General features: G+C 35.5%; 1 protein-coding gene and 1 pseudogene across 1 annotated transcript; both read left to right on the top strand.

The window, feature by feature from the left end:
• Positions 1-6,633: 6,633 nt before the first annotated feature.
• Positions 6,634-8,337, top strand: LOC148563190 (uncharacterized; annotated as a pseudogene).
• A 5,712-nt stretch (positions 8,338-14,049) lies between these two features.
• On the top strand, positions 14,050-16,901 carry LOC107642330 (cinnamoyl-CoA reductase-like SNL6). Its single transcript, XM_016345644.3, has 5 exons — positions 14,050-14,363; positions 14,432-14,586; positions 15,474-15,665; positions 16,168-16,505; positions 16,632-16,901. The coding sequence occupies exons 1-5, from the start codon at positions 14,234-14,236 to the stop codon at positions 16,711-16,713; spliced, it is 897 nt and encodes a 298-aa protein (XP_016201130.1). The 5' UTR covers positions 14,050-14,233; the 3' UTR covers positions 16,714-16,901.
• The last annotated feature ends 658 nt before the right edge of the window (positions 16,902-17,559 follow it).

The raw sequence follows: 17,559 nt of genomic DNA, 5'->3' as shown, positions 1-17,559 counted from the left end.
TTAACATTAAAAATAATAATATGTATTTCTTTGAGCTTAATCACTACAAAAAATTATCGAAATATCGACCAATTATGATGATTTTTAAAACCTTGGTCGCTAATTAGAAAATAGCAACCAACTTCGGTCGCTAACCGTTAGCGACCGATCTTCAACCAATGCTACCAAACTAGTACAAAACGATATTGGTTGCTAATAAAATCGGCGACCAATTTTTCGGTTACTAAATTGGTCGGTGAAAAAATCGGTTGGTAAATAGTGTTGAGTTAAGAAATTAACAAAATTAATCAGTGATGACAAACATTATTTTTGGCAAAATAAATAATTAGAGTTGTTTAACTAATAAATATACATTGCTAATTATTTATGTTATGCTGCAGGCCATAATTCAATTTAAGCAGCCCAAGTTGAATGAATGACAAAACAAGGCTAATGGGCTGAATGGTAAGTATAAATAGATCAAACCCAAGCCATTCATCTCAAACAAATTCATCAAAGAAGCATAGCAAGGCACCACGGGCTAAAGAGAGAAGAACCCGATCCAAGCCCAATTTTGTTTCAGCAAACAATTCCCTCCATCTTGCTCCAACTAAAGCAACGTTCCTCTCCTCTCTAATCAAGTCAAATCAAGAGTTCAGAAAAGTAAGAAAGAGAAAGAGAGAAAAAGCTTCCTCCATAAGCTAATAACCAAAGAAGCAAGAGAGAGAGAGTTGAAGCTTGAAGCACAGAAGCTAAAACAGAAATCTCAAGCTAAATCAAGCTTAAGAAAGGTAATCCATCTCATCTTGCATGCATCAAATCCTCATCTCTTCTTCCCAACTCTCTGCACTACCCGAAAATGGCATTGAAGGGAAAGTTGTTCGCTGCCCTATTCTGCTGTGTATCTACGGTCTTAATCAAGACTTGGGGACCAAGTTGGTGTTCAATGGTTCAGATTTGGTTGACCATGAGAAGATTTCCATGGTTACTGCTTTGTGGCTTTCGGTCAAGTTGGAAAAGTCAGAAGCAAAAGTTCTACTTTGATGCTTGAGAAGAAAAAGTAAGCTTGTGGGTTGGTGAAGCTCAAGCCTCAAGGTGTTGACATTGGAAGATGAACTCAGCCACATGCAAGGAGATATAAGGAGTTTGCTGTTCATTCAGAAACTAAGGAGAGAAAACCAGTGAACCTGAGGTGTTTGTTCTAAGAGAGTTCTTTGAAGAAGTTCAACTAACTGGACAGTGTAACCTAATCAAAGGTGCATTCCGCCAGTATGAAGAACTAAATCAGAGGCTTGCTAATCTGGTTTTTCGCATAGCACAGAGGCTGTTGATGAAGTCAATCTCCTTCATGTTTTACTGATTGTAATGTACTTTTCTAAGCTTATCTTTCTGTAATTTCTTGAGAGAAAAGGCATTGTGAGAAAGCTTGAGAAAAAGCCATGAGTGGAAAAAGGCTGAGAGAAACACTTGAGAGAAAAGCCTAGAGTTATTTTCTGATTTCTTTAGGTTGATTAAGTGTTTTGTATCTAGTATCTGAATGGTATCCCTTTCTTAGTTGGGTTAGCACTAAGAGGTATAGTTAGGTATTAGCATAGCCAATGTCAAGTTAGGTTAGAACTTGAGTGTGAAAGGATTGGGTCAATCCTGTGTTATTGGTGTATGTAATACTGTTTACTATAGTGAAATTCTTCCACAGTTGTGGAGGAGACTGGATGTAGGTTGCATAGCACAAGGCAACCGAACCAGGATACATGCTGGTGTTAGCCTTTCTCTTCTCTGCTGTGTTCTGTTTTCTGATATTCATGAGACAAAAATAAATTGTCTCATAAATTTCCGCTGCTAAGTTACAACAGAATTAGAATTGCAAATCTGTTTTAAAAGGGGTAACAACAGTAATTAAAAGGAAGGCATAGATTCAACCCCCCCTTCTCTAAGCCTACCACAACCTTCAATTGGTATCAGGAGCTAAGGTCTCAAGAATCAAGCTTAACCGCTTGGAGCAAAGATCCAATGGCGAACAATCTGGGCACAACCACAATTGCCTACACCCTCACTGAAGGCCAGTCAAACAACCGGCCACCTTTCTTTAACGGAAAGAACTATTCCTACTGGAAAGAAAGGATAAGGATCTTCATCCAATCCATTGACTACAACTTATGGAAGATCGTTGTGAGTGGTCCCAAGATCCCAACAAAAACAAGTGCTGATGGAGTGGTGACTCCGAAAGAAGAAGCTGAATGGAATGAAGATGACAAGAAGAAGATAGAGCTGAACGCTAAAGCAATCAACCTTCTTCACTGTGCGATCAGCTTTGAAGAGTACCGGAAGGTGTCTAGATGCAAGACAGCCAAAGAAATCTGGGAAAAACTTCAGGTTACACACGAAGGCACTAAACAAGTCAAAGAAACGAGGATTGATATGCTGCGAAAAGAGTATGAGATGTTTAGCATGAAGGATGGAGAAAGCATTGATGAAGCATTTGAGAGATTCTCAATCATAATCAACAACCTAGATGCTATGGGTACAAACTATGCAGAACAAACCTTGGTGAGAAAACTCCTCAGAAGCCTCACAAAAGAGTGGGAAAACACTGCCACTGTCCTAACCGAGAGTAACAACATAAGTCCCATAACCTATGATGAGCTGAGAGGAAAACTCCTTGCCTATGAAGCCACACACACAAACACATACTCAAAGAAAAAGGGAATAGCCCTCAAGTCACAAATAGAACCAAAAGAGAGTGAGTCTAGTGATGGTATTTCAGATGACGAACTTTTGTTTTTTGCTAGGAAATTTAGAAGGATGATGAAAAGCAAGAGCAAATACAAGGGTTCAAGTTCAAAGGAGCAAAAGATGGACTTGAGCAAGGTGACATGCCATCATTGCAAGGAGGCTGGACACTTCAAGTCAAACTGTCCAAAGCTCAAAAAGGAGGACAAAGACAAGAGGGAAAGGAAGAGAGTACTCATGGCAGCTTGGGAGGATCTTGAGAATGACTCAAATGAAGAAGATGAATCTGAAGGAGATGACAAAGACTGCTTCATGGCTGGAAACAACAATCTTGATGAGATTTGCCTAGCATCCAAGAACAAAAAGGACTTGTGGTACATGGATAGTGGATGTTCAAGGCACATGACTGGAAGGTCAACCTACTTCATCAAACTAAATAAGTATGATGGAGGTTTTGTGACCTTTGGAGATGATGGTAAAGGTAAAATCATTGCTGTTGGAAAAGTAGGTAATGAGCAATCTACTTTCATTGATGATGTACTTTTAGTTTGTGGTTTAAAGCACAATCTTTTAAGTATAAGTCAGCTGTGTGACTTGGGATATTTAGTTGTTTTCAAAAGGCTTGAATGCTGTGTTGTTAATGAAAAGACAAATGAAGTGATGTTTGTTGCCAAGCGTTTCAATAATATGTATGGACTTACTCTTGATGAACTAAAGAATCAAAATGTAGCTTGTCTTCACTCTAAAGAATCTGAAAAGTGGTTATGGCACAAGAGATTGGGCCATGCAAGTATGTTTCAAATAAACAAACTTGTAAAGAAAGAATTAGTAAGAGGTCTTCCTTTGATAAAGTTTGACAAAGACATCACTTGTGATGCTTGCCAAATGGGAAAACAAACAAAAAGTTCTTTTAAACCAAAGGAAGACATCTCTACTAAAAGACCACTTGAGTTGCTACACATTGATTTATTTGGTCCAACAAGAACTCAAAGCCTAGGTGGTAAATATTATGGTTTAGTAATTGTGGATGACTACACTAGGTTTGGTTGGGTTTTATTTCTTGCACACAAAAATGAAGCCTTTTCGGCCTTTGAACCTTTTTGCAAGAAAATTCAAAATGAAAAGGATTTGAAAATCTCTTCTATAAGAAGTGATCATGGAACTGAATTTGAAAATAATTTGTTTGAATCCTTTTGTGAGGAATTTGGAATATCTCACAACTTCTCTTGTCCAAGAACACCACAACAAAATGGTGTTGTGGAAAGAAGAAATAGAAGCATACAAGAAATGACAAGAGCCATGCTTTGTGAGAGCAATGTTCCAAAATTCCTTTGGGCTGAAGCGGTTAACACAGCTTGCCACATTTTAAATAGAACAATCATAAGGAAATTTTTGAAGAAAACCCCTTATGAACTTTGGAAAGGCTACCCACCAAACTTAGATTACTTGCACATCTTTGGATGCAAATGTTTTGTTTTAAATAACAAAGAAAATTTGGGAAAATTTGATCCAAAGGCTTATGAGTGTTTGTTTGTTGGATATTCCACAACTAGTAAAGCATATAGGGTTTATCATCAAGATGCTAGAATTATTGAAGAGTCCATACATGTTACATTCTGTGATACTAACTTGGTGCAAAGCATTTTGGAAGATGTTGATGCAGGAAATCAAGCTCAAAAGGAGGATGAGAATGCTCAGAATCATGGAAAAGAGAATTCTGGACAAGCTGAACCAGAAACAGCAAATGATGAAAATTCAAGAGACAATTCCATTTTGTCTCATGAATCTGAAGGAAATTCTGCAGACAGCAGCACACAGAATCCCTTGGTGACTGAATCTGCCTCCAAGTCCACCAGACCTCGTGAATGGAGATTCTTGAAGAATTATCCTGAGGAATTTGTCATTGGGGACGTCTCTCATGGGGTGCAAACAAGGTCCTCCACTAGAAAGGCAAATGAAGGTTCAAACATTGCCCTTCTTTCACAAATAGAGCCTCAAAACGTCAAGGAAGCACTTAGTGACCCTTCTTGGGTTAAAGCTATGGAGGATGAACTTCTTGAGTTTGAAAAGAACCAAGTGTGGACGTTGGTTCCAAGGCCAAGTGGAAAGAAAGTGACCGGCACCAAGTGGATATTCCGGAACAAATTGGGAGAAGATGGTAGCATTGCAAGGAACAAGGCAAGGCTGGTGGCACAAGGATATGACCAAGAAGAAGGAATCGACTTTGATGAATCCTTTGCCCCTGTTGCCCGAATGGAAGCCATAAGACTTCTCTTAGCCTATGCTGCATTTTGTGGTTTTAAATTATACCAAATGGATGTGAAATGTGCATTTTTGAATGGAGTGATAGATAGAGAAGTGTATGTGGAGCAGCCTCCTGGTTTTGAAAATAAAGAGCATTTTGATCATGTTTTCAAACTTTCTAAAGCTCTCTATGGTTTAAGACAAGCTCCTAGAGCTTGGTATGAGAGACTTAGCTCTTTTCTTTTGAAAAATGGTTTTCAAAGAGGCACCACTGATACAACTCTATTTATCAAGAATTCTAATGATTCTTTTATCCTAGTCCAAATATATGTTGATGACATTATTTTTGGATCAGCTAATGAATCCCTTTGTTCTGAATTTGGAAAACTCATGACAAGTGAATTTGACATGAGTATGATGGGTGAACTTAATTTCTTCCTTGGGATGCAAATTAAACAAACTGAAAAAGGTATTTTCATTCATCAAGAGAAGTATGCCAAGGAATTAGTTAAGAAATTTGGTATGGAAAATGCCAAACCCATGGGAACTCCCATGCATCCTAATTCTAAATTAGATAAGGGAGAAACTGAGAAAGATGTTGATGAGACTAGGTATAGAGGAATGATTGGCTCTCTTATGTACTTAACTTCCTCTAGACCCGATATTGTGCAAAGCGTTGGATTGTGTTCTAGGTTCCAATCCAAACCAAAAGAGTCACATCTTTCTGCAGCTAAAAGGATCATTAGATATGTTCATGGCACATCCAATTTTGGTCTTTGGTATCCTAAGATTGATGATTTTTCTGCAGTTGGTTACTGTGATGCAGATTTTGCTGGTGATAGAGTTGATAGAAGGAGCACTTCTGGTTTATGTTGCTTCCTTGGGAAGTCCTTAAATGTATGGTCAAGTAAGAAGCAACCAACAGTGGCTCTTTCCACTGCAGAGGCTGAGTATATAGCTGCTTCTTCTTGTTGTTCTCAGCTTTTATGGTTAAAAACACAGCTTGCTGATTACAAATTAAAGGCTGAAAATATTCCCCTGCTGTGTGATAATATGAGTGCCATTAATATTTCTAAAAATCCAGTTTTGCACTCTAGGACTAAACATATTGAAGTGAAATTTCACTCAATAAGGGAACATGTCCAAAAGGGGGATATTAGTATTCAATTTGTTAAATCAGAGGAGCAATTAGCAGATATTTTTACAAAACCATTAGCTGAGGATAGATTCTGCATGCTTAGGACTTGTTTAGGAATTTTGAGTTATGATTCCTTGTTTGAAAAATGCTAATGTATTTGCTGGAGCTTTTTGTCTCATAAACAGGTATGAGACAATTCTGGGCAGGTGATGAATGTTTCCCTCATGTCAACGTGTTCTGGGCTTGCTTCAAGAAAAAAATTGATCTGGACCAACCTCAATTCAGATCTGGGTTGTCCTATATGTTTCATTTAATCTAAATCACCTCAAGGCCCTAACATGAATGTTACAATCTTGTTTGTTATTTTTTTTGATGACTTGTGTGTTTCTTAAAAGGTTTTCAATAAATGTTTTGTGGCCCAAATAGATTTCAAGAGGATTTAATTTTGGCCCAAAAAGGTGTTTCAGGTTAATAGTGTTGTTTTTTTTTTAAATTTTAAAATTAATTTTTGAAATCAAATAAAATCTTTCTTGAATGAGGTCATGTCTTTTCAAGTCTTTTCAAATGGTGATGCAGTTGCATGGTTTAGGAAACTTGCTTTTGGGTACGGTTACCAACACTCCCTCTCTTCCCTCCATAACTCCTTCTCCATCACTTCGGTTTTCACCACTACCCTTACTACTCTCTCTACTTCTTAAATTGAAACTAACCAAATGAGGAAGAAAACCATTGCAAAAAGGGCTCCTCGAGAGAAGGTTTTCAAGCTACCCACAAAGCCATCCACTCGCTCTCAAGACCACACCTTTACCCCTTCTCCTTCTCCTCCTACCTCTCCTCATCGCTGTGACCCCATGGCTCGGACCAAAAACACTCCCAGGTTTCCTGCCTCTGCCAAGCCGACGCCACCACCAAAGGCCACACCTTCCAAGCCTGGCTCCTCAAAACCAAGTTCAGCAAAGCCTGGCTCCTCCAAAGGCAAACGTCAGGCGACTGAGGAACCCATACCCGAACCAACACAACCAAAATCCAGGTCGGTTCCAATGCGATCTCAACGAGGTAACACTCAAGTCCCTCTCCAGAATGTTAAAGAACCAGACATTGGACCTTTTGATCACAAAGCTCATTTTTTGACTTCTCATTCGAACTATAACCCTTATAGATTCAAATCTGCCATGAACAATGATTTTTATGAGAAGGTTATCCAGTATCGTACCCTTTGTCCCTCTTTTCTTGCTGATTTGCCATCTTTGAAAAGAAAAGGTTTTCCTTTTGTTGATAACTTGATTTTTCTGGACTGGAATCACCTTTTTGATATCAAAAAACCTGTTTATCCCTTGTTGGTTAAAGAGTTTTATGCAAACATGACTTATCATGAGGGCACTGCTCATTCGTATGTCAAGGGTCGAGATATCGTTTTAAACAATGAGACCATCAGTGATGCTTTGAAGTATACTGATGTTGGGCCCTGTGCCTACACGTCAGTTAAGTGGGATGAAGGAGTTGGTGTCTCTTACAATGATGCCCTGGCTAGTATTTGTGAACATATCTCCTTGATAAATGGTATTACACCCACACACAAAGCCCTAGGATATGAACGTGCTCAGTTGCACCGCATGGTCAACCACATTATACTTCCTCAAAGTGGTTCATATCAAAGGGTTTCATACACTGACACTCTTGTTTTATATGCCCTTCTCACCAAAACTGAAATTTCATTTGCATATTTGATGGTAAGATACATGTTTGATTCGGTTAGAAGTGAAAAGGACAAAGCTCTACCTTATGGCATGTTTCTAACTTGTATTTTTGAGTATTTTGGTGTTGACTTGACCAATGAGAAATATGAGAATAGACATTCATACCTAAAGGGGGGTGGTTCAGTGAAACAGAACAAAGGACCCACTCGATCTGAACGAGTCGTCCTAGATGATGAAGATGAGGATTTTGTCCCTGAGGATTCCACTGCTCCTTCCACTGAGGGTACTTCCATTTCCACTGGGAAGAAATCCACTCTGCTGAATGTAGTCAGGGATGTTGCTCAAGAGTTTGTCTCTCAATCGAACCACTTGATTGAATTGAGCAAAGAGAAAAGGAAGCTGGCTAGCAAGCATGAGAACTTCCTGAAGAAGTCAAGGGATAGGGTGGCTGTACTGATGACCTTCATTGATAACCTTCAAAATGATGAAGATGCTGCCACTGATGTTGAAGAGGATGCTGTTTCGGAAGGGAATGGTTCTGATGCCTAGGATTTGTCTCATAAAAACTGCTGCTGCTCTCTTTTTGTCTCATGATTTCTGCTTCTTTTGCTACTTTTGAACTATTTCCTTTTGGATGACTGTAATAACTCTTACTACTGATGCTCTTTAGACAGCTTAATTAGTACATTGATCTGTGCTCTAACTCTTTTCTGCAGGATGCAAGACTTTGTTTTTATTGCTCTTATCCGCCCTTGATGACAAAAGGGGGAGTAAAATAGCAATAAAATAGCAATAGCAACAGGATAGGATAGTAGACTTGTTACTTATTTTTGCTGCATTAATACTTGTTTCTCACATGCTGAATCCGTTTGCTGATGGTAATAGCTTGATGTTGAGCTGATTATGTGATGTTGCTCATTTGATATCCATTGTACAAGATATACTGTACATAACTCTTTATTGTGCTTCCTTTAAGTACAATGTGAAACAGGGACAAAGAGGAAAGCATAGATTCAGGGGGAGCAACATAAAATCAAAGGGAGTTTTCTAAACCTAACTCAAACTTACTTCCTTTTGATTATTGCTTAAATCATGTTTGTCATCAAGGGGGAGATTGTTGAGTTAAGAAATTAACAAAATTAATCAGTGATGACAAACATTATTTTTGGCAAAATAAATAATTAGAGTTGTTTAACTAATAAATATACATTGCTAATTATTTATGTTATGCTGCAGGCCATAATTCAATTTAAGCAGCCCAAGTTGAATGAATGACAAAACAAGGCTAATGGGCTGAATGGTAAGTATAAATAGATCAAACCCAAGCCATTCATCTCAAACAAATTCATCAAAGAAGCATAGCAAGGCACCACGGGCTAAAGAGAGAAGAACCCAATCCAAGCCCAATTTTGTTTCAGCAAACAATTCCCTCCATCTTGCTCCAACTAAAGCAACGTTCTTCTCCTCTCTAATCAAGTCAAATCAAGAGTTCAGAAAAGTAAGAAAGAGAAAGAGAGAAAAAGCTTCCTCCATAAGCTAATAACCAAAGAAGCAAGAGAGAGAGAGTTGAAGCTTGAAGCACAGAAGCTAAAACAGAAATCCCAAGCTAAATCAAGCTTAAGAAAGGTAATCCATCTCATCTTGCATGCATCAAATCCTCATCTCTTCTTCCCAACTCTCTGCACTACCCGAAAATGGCATTGAAGGGAAAGTTGTTCGCTGCCCTATTCTGCTGTGTATCTACGGTCTTAATCAAGACTTGGGGACCAAGTTGGTGTTCAATGGTTCAGATTTGGTTGACCATGAGAAGATTTCCATGGTTACTGCTTTGTGGCTTTCGGTCAAGTTGGAAAAGTCAGAAGCAAAAGTTCTACTTTGATGCTTGAGAAGAAAAAGTAAGCTTGTGGGTTGGTGAAGCTCAAGGCTCAAGGTGTTGACATTGGAAGATGAACTCAGCCACATGCAAGGAGATATAAGGAGTTTGCTGTTCATTCAGAAACTAAGGAGAGAAAACCAGTGAACCTGAGGTGTTTGTTCTAAGAGAGTTCTTTGAAGAAGTTCAACTAACTGGACAGTGTAACCTAATCAAAGGTGCATTCCGCCAGTATGAAGAACTAAATCAGAGGCTTGCTAATCTGGTTTTTCGCATAGCACAGAGGCTGTTGATGAAGTCAATCTCCTTCATGTTTTACTGATTGTAATGTACTTTTCTAAGCTTATCTTTCTGTAATTTCTTGAGAGAAAAGGCATTGTGAGAAAGCTTGAGAAAAAGCCATGGGTGGAAAAAGGCTGAGAGAAACACTTGAGAGAAAAGCCTAGAGTTATTTTCTGATTTCTTTAGGTTGATTAAGTGTTTTGTATCTAGTATCTGAATGGTATCCCTTTCTTAGTTGGGTTAGCACTAAGAGGTATAGTTAGGTATTAGCATAGCCAATGTCAAGTTAGGTTAGAACTTGAGTGTGAAAGGATTGGGTCAATCCTGTGTTATTGGTGTATGTAATACTGTTTACTATAGTGAAATTCTTCCACAGTTGTGGAGGAGACTGGATGTAGGTTGCATAGCACAAGGCAACCGAACCAGGATACATGCTGGTGTTAGCCTTTCTCTTCTCTGCTGTGTTCTGTTTTCTGATATTCATGAGACAAAAATAAATTGTCTCATAAATTTCCGCTGCTAAGTTACAACAGAATTAGAATTGCAAATCTGTTTTAAAAGGGGTAACAACAGTAATTAAAAGGAAGGCATAGATTCAACCCCCCTTCTCTAAGCCTACCACAACCTTCAAATAGCAACCAACTATTCAGTCGCTAAATCAGTCGCTGATGTCTCATTATAAAATCTAAAATTAATCGCTGTTACTGATTTTTTAATTATAGATTTTTACTAATTTCACATATACCATTATTAAAATTCGATTTTCATAAATAATTATATTTCAACAAAATATAAAAAATATCAAATAGAGATCAATTTTTTAAATAAATATCTTGTAAGTACCTACAACCAAACGTGTTGGAAGAGGATGCCATCGAGTGTGTAACTGCTTTGAGAGTGATTTGGAACCTCATGCGCGTGCTTCAGCTATAGTTGCAAATTGAAACAAGGTGAACAAACAGTAAGAAAACAAATCAAGAACATACAAATTAAGAAATCGAGGCGTTTCTTGGTTTTGGAAACCTGATTCTCTTTCGTTGGATGTTCGAGATTGAGAACGGAAAGTGATGGCTCGCTGGAAAATCTTGTTATTTGTTGACATGTGTATAAACCTTAACTACCAGATCTGGATGGTGATAAGACGATCTGCGAACTCAGATGACGCCAACACCGCCGGAATCTCAAAGAAGAAGGCGACGACGCCAAGACCTCAGAAAACGACACTGCAATCAGAAGATGATAAAGACGGCGCTGCGACGAAGAGACGACAATGGTGTGAGTAACTCAGAAGACGAAGAAGACGGTGCTGTGCTTCTGGCGTGTAACTCAGTAACTGAAGGGAGAATATGAGAATGGTGTGGTGAATTAGGGTTGGTGACGGTAATTTAGTAACTATTTTATTTTTCTAAATTAGCGACTAATTTAGTGACTGATGAGTTTATAGCGACCAAATAATTTTTCATCATATTTTTTTATCGGTTGCAAAATCGGTCGCTAAATTAAAAATTAGTGATCGATTTTGTGACCAAGAGTCCCAAAGATGGTACTTCTTTATTTTGGTTGCTAATTCGGTCACTAAATTAAAAAATAGCGACCGATTTTAGCGACCAACTTTATCCTGATTGTATAAAAAAGTAATCGGTCGCTAATTCGATTGCTATTAGTGACCGATTTAACGACCACTGCCTTAATGACCAAATAAATTTTTACTAATTCTCTATTGGTTGCAAAATCGATCGCTAAATTAAAAATAGCGACCGATTTTGTGACCAAGAACCCCAAAGACGTTATTTCTCTTGTTTTGGTTGCTAATTCGATTGTTAACTTAAAAAAATAGCGACCGATTTAACGATCAATTTTATTTTAGTTATATAAAAAACTTATCGGTCGCTGAATGTAATTAGCAACCGATTTAGCGACTAACTTTTCTCTAGTCCTAAAAATTTTATATCGATCACTAAATCAGTTGTTATTAGCAATCAATTTTTTAAGTCGTTAAAATTGGTTGCTATTTTAATAATTTTTTGTAGTGAATGAATATTTATGAGGATATTTATTCATTGTTTACTGAAAATTTTCTTATAACGACTAAAAATAACTAAAGTCTACGTCGTTAATTATAAAAGAAAGTTATCGCATGGGTTAACTTCCTTTGAATTAAATTTATTAAGTTGCATATTCAAATATGGTGTTCTATTATGGATTGATTCCATGTGCTAGCTAGCTAGGTACATGTAGGGAGACAAATACCACTAAAAATAATCTAAAAATACATGAGACACCATGTCATCACCATGAATTACGTACTTGCATACATTATCATTTATTCATTTAATACCGTTTTCTCGAAGAGTACATAAATGTGACTATTCAAATATTTTGTTACGAGGAAAATAGAACTTGGGATGAAAAATTGAAAAGAAATCGCAGAAAGAGTAGTCATGGAGATTATCTATTACAAATGTGATCCACCATAAGCCCATATGAAGATGAAGACTTGCCGGCACAAACAAATTGGGATGGAATAGGGAGAGAGTGAGTATTCTAGTTATTATTGTTTAATTTTGTTAATATAAAAATCTAATTTTATTATAAAAGTATAATTGATACAATACATGAAAATTTTTATATGTTAATTTTTTTTTTTACTTTAGAATAGTATGGATAGATAATATTTTAAATTTTTTAACTTTACAAAATGTGATAACTATAATGAAAAATTTTAAACTTTATAAAAATGCATTGTGTACATGCCCAAAATTTATATTAAATTGTGTGTCGAGCACGAATTATAACAATTGTTTGCTACACTAAATCATTGGCATCCATTCTTGTGGCATGGACGCATGGTAAACCGTTGTAACATGACACAATTTAGTATACAAAAATGTTTGGTAATAAAAAAAAAATCAACAAAAAACAGTCATAACTTGCCTTATTTAGCATTCATTAATTGTTGCGACAATTAATTAATGTTAAATAAAGTAAGTTTTGGCTGTTTTTTTTTGTTTAGCTAGCATTAGTGAAGGAATGTACTTTCCTATTACATCGTTGATTTACTCAAATGACACCACCTACTAAATTGTGGTAAAATACAACGATGTACATGCATGAAAGAAAAATATAAAAATACAATGTAATTAATTTGAAATAATGAGGACATTCACCTAAAATTTTATTCTAAACAATTTATTTAGGTGATTTATCCAAATTTTTAACTACTAAAAATAAGAGATTTCAATTTCCACCTATAACGAAAGAATTTTAATTTTTTCCTCTGATCTCTCAACCTCATAAAATGCATTTGATAGGATATTTTAAAAATACAACTAATATTGATAGTTCAACCAAATAAAATATTCTTAAATTAAATGAAATATAGTTACAATGTTTAAGTTTTCTTATATTAAAAATACATGAAATTTAAAAATATCCCATCGAAAGATATCTTAAATTTTATTATTTTACTCTTAAAATATACTATTAACTATTTTTTTAATAAAAGACAAATTAGTTTACCTTAGTCATGCAACACCTTAAAATTAATTGATTATGTTATGTGTACACTAAAATTAGTTATTAGTATAAAATATAAATATACATTAAAAATAAAATTAAATCACACATATATTTATATACAAATTTATCGGTGTCTAATTTTAATGTAAGAATAATAGTTTTGAAAATCAATACATAGTCAAAGACGTAGTAATTGACTAAGAGTGAGAGCATAACAATTTAATAATTTAAGAAGGCCACTTAGCTTGTTAATTCTTAAAAAAATTTAATTAATATGTACCTTTTAAGAAAACACATTAAGATTATTATTAATAAAAAATTAACATTTCTTATTGAATAAATACATAATAAGTATATTTTTGAATTAATAATATTAAGAGAGTGTTAAAAGCTTTGTGAAATTAGAAGAGAAGAGATGGTAAGATGGTGAGTTAGGTGCATATAACTAGGCACGCACATTCCCACCAAACTACATTTATAATGGGTTGAAAGTTGAAGAAACTCCAATACGTTCCCCCTTTGTTTTGACCCTTTGACCCCATGAGCCTCCTCTTTTTATATTAAGAGCTTAATATTGTGTGAATAATAAATGAAATTAGAGAGAGAAAGGTGCGTGCGCGTGTCAATCTCCTAAACGACAACTACCTCCTTCCTACCTATCTACCCTCCACACTCTTTGAATGCCCTTCTCTCTCTCTATAAATCAATCTACACCTTCTTCACATAACCCCCTCTTTTATTTTCCACTCAATCGCCGATTAAGATCATAAGATGGCACCCTCATTCGACCACACCGCTCAAACCGTTTGTGTAATGGACGCTTCGGCCCATTTGGGCTTCGCCCTTGTCCACACACTCCTTCATAGGGGCTACACCGTTCATGCCTCCTTTCAAACACAAGGTATGTAAATGGGATTATTCTTACTATATATTTCCTCTTTTTATCTTAATTAATTACTTGTTAATTAGGGGAAGATATGTTGAAGGGGATTTCTACTGACCCAAACAAGCTTAAGATATTCCGCTCAGACCCATTTGATTATCAAAGCATCATGGATTCCCTTAAAGGCTGCTCTGCTTTGTTCTACTCTTTTCAACCTCCTTCTGATCAACCTGATTATGATGTAAGCAAGCAAGCAACCTCCTTTTTAATTACCCTTCCTTGGAATTGTTCCACTCACAAATATTATATTATATTATATTATTTTTTTTCATTTATTTATAAGATAGAGTTAATGCATGCAGTTTCTGTTGGGGAGGTTGTGGTTGGGTGAAAATACCAGCAGTGTTTGTTTGCGTTAGTCTTTAAACTTTGAGATATAATATAGCTTCCATTTATTGTGGTAGGCATCATTTGCCTGAATTTTCCCAACTTACTTCTTCTTCTATTCCATCGCAACTCTAATTTCCCCACCCAACGCTTAAGATTATGACAACTAAGCACTTCATACTTGATTCACAGTTTTAGTTAATCATAATAATAATGTAGCTAACCCATATGTCATTGTCGTCCATTCAGTTGGTTAATCCCCCACTTTTTTTTTTTTTTTTAAATTTTTCTTTTCGGGTAAGGATATAGGAGTAATATCCTTACTCCAATAACTATCCAATCATATCATTGCCTCTTATACTAAAATATTAGTAATCATGATGGAAAATTTGGTAGGCTCCCGCGCAATATGGAACACATGCAATGGCTCTAATCTCATTAAAACATGACTGCTTGATCATCTCTATTTAAATCGTATAGGTATTATGATTCTTTTTGGTGGTGCTAGTTTTTGTAAATTTTAAATAGTAACCAGTGGATTAATTAAGAGAAAATTAAACCACATTAATATTCTTTAAAATATTTTTACTTCCTTCCAAGTTTGAAAGTAAGCAATAAACGAATGAGTCGACCATCCAACCAAATTAATTTGGCAAAAGAAAGTTGTCAAAAATTGTAAAAAAAAAGAAGCTGTAAATACGGTAGAAATTGAATTGAATTGATGAGTTGTCATGTACGCAGGAATACATGGCTGACGTGGAGGTAAGGGCTGCACACAACGTGCTTGAAGCTTGTGCACAAACAGAAAGCATTGAGAAAGTTGTTTTTACATCCTCAGCCACCGCTGTTGTTTGGAGAGAGGATCGTAAAAGCATGGAACTTGACTTGGACGAGAGGCATTGGAGCGATGTCAATTTCTGTCGTAAATTCAAGGTATGTATAGTGTCTACACCTTAGCTTCTAGACAAAAGAGAATTATTTTCCATCTAGAAGCAAAACTACATGACTACGGTTTAAAGAGTATAAAAAATATTTCTACAATCCCGCTAGTTGTATCAACAGTATTTCTATCAATTTCTGTCAATTTTTAGTTATAACTATGTTTAATGAAAGTATTTTTATAGATGTATCTAATAAATTATGGCTGTATTTAATAAAAGTGTCTTTAACTCTTTATAAATATATTTTTTAGATATCTCTTTATATATATATTTAAAATATAATAATTAATTATTGTTGACAGTAAATTAGTAGATAATTCAAAAATTTTGGACAAATAATTAAAAAGCAGAAAATACATTTTAGTCAGTTGGTGTAAAAAAACGTAAATTAGGAATTGTACAAAGTTGAAAAGTAGGGAAGTGAGGAATTGAAAAGATGGAAAAAGAAAAGTGATAATTAATTAATTAATGAATAGTTGATATCTGTGAAACAGTTGTGGCATGCAATGTCAAAGACGATGGCAGAGAAGACAGCGTGGGCCCTAGCAATGGACAGAGGGATGAATATGGTGTCAATCAACGCAGGTCTTTTGATGTCTCCTGATCTCTCCATCAGCAATCCTTACCTCAGAGGAGCCGCTGAGATGTACGAGGATGGTGTCTTTGTAACCGTTGATCTTCCTTTTCTCGTCGACGCACACATCTGCGTCTACGAGGATGTCTCATCCTACGGTCGTTATTTGTGCTTCAATCATATTATTAACACCCAAGACGATGCCCTTCGCCTCGCCCGCATCTTGACCCCTGATGCTGCTTCTTCCTTGCCTCAAAGGTTACTCACTTTTTCATTTATAAAATATTTTATTTAATTTGCCTTTTACGTTTTTGGTCACTTTGACTTTTGTATTTTAGTGTAGCATCTCAGGTGACATATTTGACTAAATTTTTTTTTGTGCAGAGAGGAGTGTGGGAAGAGTTTTATAGAGCAGAGAATAAGCAACAAGAAGCTGAACAAGTTGATGGTCGACTTTGAGGCTTGAATTATGAATGATTTTTGTTGGAAACCAAAGAGAAAATACATACTGTGTGTACAATGTTACCATGTTAATTATTAGTAGAATTATTTGTTTGTATGTATGCCCCCATGTCCCCATGAGTCACAAAATGAATTTATCTCATTTTTAAACTAAATAATTATAATTATTTCTTTATTATTTATATTTATTTATTTATTTGTGCCACATAATTGTCTGCAGTTTTCAATTCTTTTGTTTATGGCTTTATATTTTCTTATTTTTGGAAGAAAAAAGTAAAAAATTGTGTTAAATAATTGGAAATCATCAACTTAATTAATGATTAAATTATTTATAGTTAATTAAAAGACGAAGTTAATTTGTGTATATATACTGATGGTATAAAAATATTTACACTACAAACTAATAGATTAAAGAAAAATATTATCAAACCAATGAGCTATACCTCAAATTAGGGCTGGAAATGAGTCAAGCCAGCTCATGAGTCAGCTCGAGCTCGACTCGTTAACAGCTCGATAAGCTAAGCTCGTGAGCTGGTGAGTCAAGCTTGAGCCTGAAATTGAGCTCATAAATTAAATGAGTCGAGCTTGAACTTGGATAAGCTCAGCTCATTAGCTCGTGAGCTGGCTCGATTATATATATATTATAACAATTTTAATTATTTAATATTTATATTTATTTTTTACATATAATTTTAATATAGGACATAAATAAAAAATTTATAATTTATTGATAGATAAACAATATATAAAATTGATATTTTCAAATATTTTTAAAAATATATAAGTTATAATTTATTGATATAAAATTATAGATTATGTATTTATGTTTCTCTTATTTGAGCCAGCTCGT

This window comes from Arachis ipaensis, chromosome B5 (assembly GCF_059453495.1).
Source record: "Arachis ipaensis isolate K30076 ecotype BB chromosome B5, ASM5945349v1, whole genome shotgun sequence".
Taxonomy (NCBI): Eukaryota; Viridiplantae; Streptophyta; class Magnoliopsida; order Fabales; family Fabaceae; genus Arachis; species Arachis ipaensis.
This window is presented reverse-complemented; position numbering and strand designations above follow the sequence as displayed.

Coding starts and splice junctions, on each gene's coding strand:
- LOC107642330 (XM_016345644.3), top strand. CDS start 14,234: ATGGCACCCTCATTCGACCACACCGCTCAAACCGTTTGTGTAATGGAC. Junction 14,364..14,431: donor TGCCTCCTTTCAAACACAAG/GTATGTAAATGG, acceptor CTTGTTAATTAG/GGGAAGATATGTTGAAGGGG. Junction 15,666..16,167: donor ATTTCTGTCGTAAATTCAAG/GTATGTATAGTG, acceptor TCTGTGAAACAG/TTGTGGCATGCAATGTCAAA.